The sequence below is a fragment of the Chiloscyllium plagiosum genome, chromosome 51 (assembly GCF_004010195.1).
Source record: "Chiloscyllium plagiosum isolate BGI_BamShark_2017 chromosome 51, ASM401019v2, whole genome shotgun sequence".
NCBI lineage: Eukaryota > Metazoa > Chordata > Chondrichthyes > Orectolobiformes > Hemiscylliidae > Chiloscyllium > Chiloscyllium plagiosum.
The window spans coordinates 3141134-3147732 of NC_057760.1; the positions used below are offsets into that span (position 1 = coordinate 3141134).

The 6599-nt window shown below is 53.3% G+C and overlaps 1 protein-coding gene across 1 annotated transcript in view; it reads left to right on the forward strand.

Moving 5' to 3' along the window:
* LOC122544769 (myotubularin-related protein 10-like) overlaps nucleotides 1–5541 on the forward strand; it is a 19921-nt gene extending 14380 nt beyond the window's left edge. The window contains exons 2-8 of the mRNA XM_043684094.1: nucleotides 11–271; nucleotides 366–444; nucleotides 942–1012; nucleotides 2038–2210; nucleotides 3076–3246; nucleotides 3413–3661; nucleotides 4137–5541. Of these exons, the coding sequence (XP_043540029.1) occupies nucleotides 11–271; nucleotides 366–444; nucleotides 942–1012; nucleotides 2038–2210; nucleotides 3076–3246; nucleotides 3413–3661; nucleotides 4137–4637 (1505 nt within the window). The 3' untranslated portion in view covers nucleotides 4638–5541. The remainder of the gene's footprint in view (nucleotides 1–10; nucleotides 272–365; nucleotides 445–941; nucleotides 1013–2037; nucleotides 2211–3075; nucleotides 3247–3412; nucleotides 3662–4136) is intronic.
* The last annotated feature ends 1058 nt before the right edge of the window (nucleotides 5542–6599 follow it).

Below are 6599 nucleotides of genomic sequence, written 5' to 3' on the forward strand. Positions count from 1 at the left end.
TTGCCGTGAGCTGGTTGGTTGGTGGTTTTGGCCCTTTGCCATGAGCTGCTTGGTTGGTGGTTTCAGCCCTTTGCCGTGAGCTGGTTGGTTGATGGCTTTCTCGTTACCTGTTCTCTGTCTCTCCTGATTTGTTTTGTCCTCTTCAGTAAGCTGGAGGAACTGTTGTATGGTGCGCACTGTCGGCTGGTGATCGCTGACTTGTCAGATGATTTACCAAATCCCCTAGAAATCCAACAGGCGTACAGCAAACTGCGAACTCTCTGCAGCTGTGGTAAGTACCCCAAACCCTGCCTGTCTGTCTTTGCTGTTGTATTGCTCAGGGCTGTGCGATCTGCAGGAACTGACTGGTGCTGCCTGTATTACAGAGAATCCCAGCTCCCTCAAGGACTCTGATGAAAAGTGGCTGTCGACCCTCGAGGGGACACACTGGCTGGAGTATGTGAGGTACGTACCCAGTGGGTCAGAGACTGGGGCTGTCAATCACTCCTCACTCTCACACCTTCTTCCTGTCTGTTGTTCGACTTACATGGGCCGGGTGCTGGCAGGTGGGGCTAGATTGGGTTGGGATATCTGGTCGGCGTGGACGGGATGGACCGAAGGGTCTGTTTCCGTGCCGAACATCTCTATGACTCTAAGACCTTCTGAATGGACCTCTCAAATTTCCAAGGTCAGGTTGATCTCTCTTCGTGCACTTCCTCTGCAGCTGTCACCTTGTATTCCTCGTGCTGCTCTATTCCCCTCATCCACTTTGTTTGGTATGATTTCTCTGTATTACAAGCAAAAACAGCACTTTTCACTGTACTGAGGGACATGTGACAATAATAAATCAAATCTTGGGGATGAACAGGTCTGGCCAGGGGCAATAGAGAGCTTCCTGTTCACTCACTGTACAGACAGTTTCATCGTGACTGTTATCTCCTTCCTTCTCCTCCCCAAACCAGGCTGTGTCTAAAGAAGGCAAGTGAAATCTCCTCGTTGCTGAGTAACCAAAGGCTGACTGTCACTCTGCAGGGTAAGGCTCCTTCTTCCCATTCACCATTACATTTCCACCAGCTCCAAACCAGAGCTTCCAAATTTACAGCAGCTTTCCCCAGGAGTACGGGGTCTCCCTCCCCCTCCTGAAGGGGCTGACCCTCTCTCACTGGGGTACGGGGTCTCCCTCCCCCTCCTGAAGGGGCAGACTCTCTCTCTCTGGGGTACGGGGTCCCCCTCCCTCTCCTGAAGGGGCTGACTCTCACTGGGGTACGGGGTCCCCCTCCCCCTCCTGAAGGGGCTGACCCTCACTGAGGTACGGGGTCTCCCTCCCCCTCCTGAAGGGGCTGGCTCTCACTGGGGTACGGGGTCTCCCTCCCTGTCCTAAAGGGGCTGGCTCTCACTGGGGAACGGGGTCTCCCTCCCTCTCCTGAAGGGGCTGACTCTCACTGGGGTACGGGGTCCCCCTCCCCCTCCTGAAGGGGCTGACCCTCACTGAGGTACGGGGTCTCCCTCCCCCTCCTGAAGGGGCTGGCTCTCACTGGGGTATGGGGTCTCCCTCCCCCTCCTGAAGGGGCTGTCTCTCACTGGGGTACGGGGTCCCCCTCCCTGTCCTGAAGGGGCTGCCTCTGTGTGCTGGGGTATGGGGTCCCCCTCCCTGTCCTGAAGGGGCTGGCTCTGTGTGCTGGGGTACGGGGTCCCCCTCCCCCTCCTGAAGGGGCTGGCTCTGTGTGCTGGGGTATGGGGTCCCCCTCCCCCTCCTGAAGGGGCTGCCTCTGTGTGCTGGGGTACGGGGTCCCCCTCCCCCTCCTGAAGGGGCTGACTCTATCTCACTGGGGTACAGGGTCCCCCTCTCTGTCCTGAAGGGGCTGGCTCTGTGTGCTGGGATACGGGGTCCCCCTCCCCCTCCTGAAGGGGCTGGCTCTGTGTGCTGCGGTACGGGGTCCCCCTCCCCCTCCTGAAGGGGCTGCCTCTGTGTGCTGGGGTTGTGTGAATGGGTGAGTGGGGGTGCTGTTGGCCCCGGGCTCTCCCGAAGGCTGCTAACTGTGAGCGGTGTTCCCTCAGAGACCGATGACCGTGATCTGGCCTGCGTTATCTCTTCACTGGTCCAGGTGCAGCTGGATCCTTACTGCCGAACCATCCTGGGATTTCAGAGCCTGCTGCAGAAGGAGTGGGTGGAGGCCGGTCACCGCTTCAGTGACCGCTTCAACCAGCTGCGAGCGACAGAGAAAGACGAGGTGAGAGGCTCCCGTTCTCTGGGCAGTCATAGCTGCTGTTCGACAGCCCTTCCTGACTCTGCACCAGGCGGCTGCCCACTGTCAGACAGTTCTGTGGCATTGCACAGGGACCTATATCGCTGTCTACTGGGATATGGCCATAGCTACATAGGCCATAATCACCCACGCTGCTGTGGGTCTGGGGGCTATCAGTTATCGAGAGCAGCTCGGGATGGCAGATGTAAGGACAGATCAGTGAAAGAGCAGTCAGCACTGGTTTCATGATCACTCTTTCACACTTCACGTTTTTATCTCAATGTCCCCAGAACATTCAACATTTGTTCAGGTTTGTTACTCCATTCACATTACATTAATTTACTACCTTCAGAGTGAGAAATTTACTCTGTATCTAACCCCGTGCTGTCACTGTCCTGGGAGTGTTTGATGGGGGTCAGTGTAGAGGGAGCTTTACTCTGTATCTAACCCCGTGCTGTCCCTGTTCCTGGGAGTGTTTGATGGGGGTCAGTGTAGAGGGAGCTTTACTCTGTATCTAACCCCGTGCTAGTGTTTAATGGGGGACAGTGTAGAGGGAGCTTTACTCTGTATCTAACCCCGTGCTGTCCCTGTCTCAGGAGTTTTTGATAGGGGACAATGTAGAGGGAGCTTTACTCTGTATCTAACCCCGTGCTGACCCTGTCCCTGGGATACGGGGGGGGGGGACAGTGTAGAGGGAGCTTTACTCTGTTTAAAAGACTCTCGTAGTCCTTAGTGTGTAGCTAATCCTGTGCGGTTGAAGTTTTGGTTTTCCTGTTAGACTATACTGTCCACCTTGCGGTATGTCATGGGTGAGCTCTTGCTGTAACTCCTGTTTAATCCTGTTTTCCAGTCTCCAGTATTCCTGCTCTTCCTGGACTGTGTTTGGCAATTGTTGGACCGTTATAGAGGCTTTTTTGAATTCACAGATCGCTACCTTATGGCGTTACACGACAGCACCCACACTGTGCTGTTTGGCACTTTCCTGTTCAACTGTTCAAGGGAACGGACCTATATTCAGCAGGTATGCACCTCACAATCTCTCTCTCCCTTCTCCTCCAAACCCCACCTGCTTGCTCTCCCACAATCTCTATCTCTCTCTCTCTCTCTCACTTTGCTCACAGAGTCCAGGGACACTGTTAGTTTCTCTCTGTTTTGCCTGATGACCGTATCTCTCTCTCTATCGTCAGTCTCCCCCAATAGGTATGAACACTCGAATGACCCCTTTCACCAATGACTGGTCGCTGTCTCGTAATGCGCAGCGTGTCCAGCAGGTGGTGCTGAAGGGTGGTTTCTTCTCTCGGGACGAGAGGAGCTGTCCACTACCATCGGTCTGGGACTGGTCACTTCAGTTTCCAACTGGGCATCAGCAGTTATTCAGAAATACCCTATACAGCGGTGATACTCAATCCATGGCCCAGCAACACAACACTGAGAAGGTGAGAATCTGAATAAAAACAGATACTGTCCACTGACCCCTATATTAGAGAGAGGGGGGGGGGGGGATCAGCCAGGGTTCCTGCTCCTGGTCACTGCCCACTGACCCCAATATTAGAGAGAAGGGGGGAAATCAGCCAGGGTTCCTGCTCCTGGTCACTGCCCACTGACCCCTATATTAGAGAGAGGAGGGGAATCAGCCAGGGTTCCTGCTCCTGGTCACTGCCCACTGACCCCAATATTAGAGAGAGAGAGTGGGGGGAAATCAGCCAGGGTTCCTGCTCCTGGTCACTGCCCACTGACCCCTATATTAGAGAGAGAGGGGGGGAATCAGCCAGGGTTCCTGCTCCTGGTCACTGTCCACTGACCCCTTTATTAGAGAGAGAGAGAGTGGGGTGGGTGGGGGGACCAGTCCAAGCTTCTGTTCTGGTCCCTGGCCAGTGAGCCCAGTTTATCTGCTGTTCTCCTGTGTTGCAGCGTGATGTTCTGCCTCTGAGGTCGGTCTACCTCCTGAGTAAAGGTGTGCTCCTCACTGCTACCCAGTTCCTGCCATGGAAGAACACATCGGTAACAAAGAAGCTTAGTAAACTCAGCCAGTCACTGGAGAGCCTGCTGGAGTTGGAGCAACCGCAGAGAATCTCCCCAGCTCCCTCCCTGGATCCCAGTGGCCTCTTGCTCCCTCCCATCCCAGCAGCCAGCATCCGCTTCTGGAAGAGCTGCTACCTGCGCTGGCTGACCCAGGTGGAGGTAGAGAACACCTATGGCCTACTGTCTGCTCTCACCGCTCAGATCAGCTGCCTCCGGCAGAGACTGCAGCAACAAACTAGTCAGCAGATCAATGGACTGGATCACCAGGGCAATCAGATCCCTCACTCTGATAATCAGCAAGGATCCATCACACCTCCCCCCACCGACCGAACTGACAGCACCACCATGGAAACATCCTTCTCCATGCTAGTCAGCAGTACTACACGGTAGCTCCCTGCCTGCAGTGAGCCCCAGGTGTGGTCTCTCCAGGTTTCCCAATCACAGCCACAAAGGACCAAACACAGACTTGTTTCCCAGAGAAGCGGAGCTGGGTGCTTCTGAACAAATTTCCCAAGTTGTGGATTCAGCTTGAGGGCTATTTCGCTGACTGTTCCAAGATGTTTCTAATTGCACAGGTACTGAGAGACAGGGCACGGGCAAGGGTCCAGGGATTCATTGTGGATTAAACTGTCCCCTCCCCTTCCTTCCCCCTTCCCTCATTCACTGTCATTAACTCACTCCTCAGGCTCTGGGATTGAGCAGATCTTCCCCGAGGAAAACTGACCCTTCCCCTTCCTGAGGGAGACTGACCATACTCCCCTCCTCTCCCTGATAGAGACTGACACCCGTTCCCCTCCCAGAGGTGGGGATGGGTCCTGTGGATCCCATTCTGCTGTCTGTTCTGGACAGACGGAGATGTCCTCCGCTGTTCAGTTTAAGACTGTCATTGATTTTCATGTGTCCCCCCCCCCCCCCCCCAACCCAGAGAAATGGCCGTGGACTTGGCCCAGATGCTCATCATGGATTAATAACCTGCTGTTGCTCCCCCCTCCCCTTAACAAGGTACAAACGATGGGGAATGGGAGCAGCAGCTTCAGGAAAGGGGATAGGGAATCCTTCAGTGCTCGGATTCTGTTTCCTGTCAATCCCAAGGAACAAGGGTTAAGGAAAACCAGGGAAATGGATAGAATTTACCAGAAATTCAAGATTCTGGAATCCAACGCACTTTACTTGAGCTGTGTTCACAGAGGTTGTAATGCAGTAGTCTGACAGGGCTTGCTGTTTCTATATATTTTGTACTGTAACCCAATTAACTCTAGTTTTTTGACAATAATAAAGTATAGTTTTAACACTATTTTGGACTGTCTGTTGGCTGATTTAACTGAGAACAAGTAACAGGGTGAACAGATCCGTAGCAGTAAGTTTGAGAATAAGTTGAACTGTGGTTTTAGTAACTGTCTATCCAATTCATTTGTATGATGTGGGAACATTTATTGCCTGTCCCCAAGCTGCCCTTGAGAAGGTGGTGCTGAGCTGCTTTGCTGAACCACTGCCATCCATGTGGTGCACGTACACCAATAGTGGCCTCAGGGAGGGAATTCCAGGGAGGGAATTCCAGGATTCTGACCCAGCCACACTGAAGGAACGGAGATATATTTCCAAGTCAGGATGGCGTGAGGCTCGGAGGGCAACCTGCAGGGGGTGGGGTTCCCAAGCGTTTTCTAGATGTCATTCCACATGGAAGTGGCCATGGGTTTGGAAGGTGCTGCCGAAGGATCTTCGATAAATTTCTGCAGTGCATTTTGTAGATTGTGCACATTGCTGCTGCTGCTGCTGCTGCGCGCCAGTGGTGGGGGGAGCAGATCTTTGTAGACGTTGTGCTAATCAAGCAGATAGCTTTGTCCTGATGTTTTGTGTTGTTGAAGGTATCCAGGCAGGTATTCCCTCACACTCCTGACTTGTGCTTCGTAGATGGTGGACAGGCTTTGGGGACTCGGGAGGTGAGTTACTCTCTGCAGGGTCATTAGCCTCTGACTGGCTCCTGTAGACACTGTTTATGTGGAAGATTCCATGCTGTTTAGTTTTGAGTTAATGGTAACACCCTGGATATCGATAGTGGGAGACTGAGTGATGTTAATACCATTGAATGTCAAGGGGCCACCACCCTGGTGAGTAGGTCTCTTGTTGGTTATGGTCATTGTCTGGATGCCGTTGTCAGCCAAAACCCGGGCGCTCTCCAAATAACAACGGAACATACTGGAGAAACTCAGCAGGCCTGGCAGTATTGGTGGAGAATGTAATAGGGGTTAATGTTCCCAGTCCACTGACTTTTCTTCAGAACGCAAAACACTTGAATGACAAAGAAAAGCCACCTGTTTGAGGGAGGGGGGCGTCCACCAGTTTGTGGGCTGA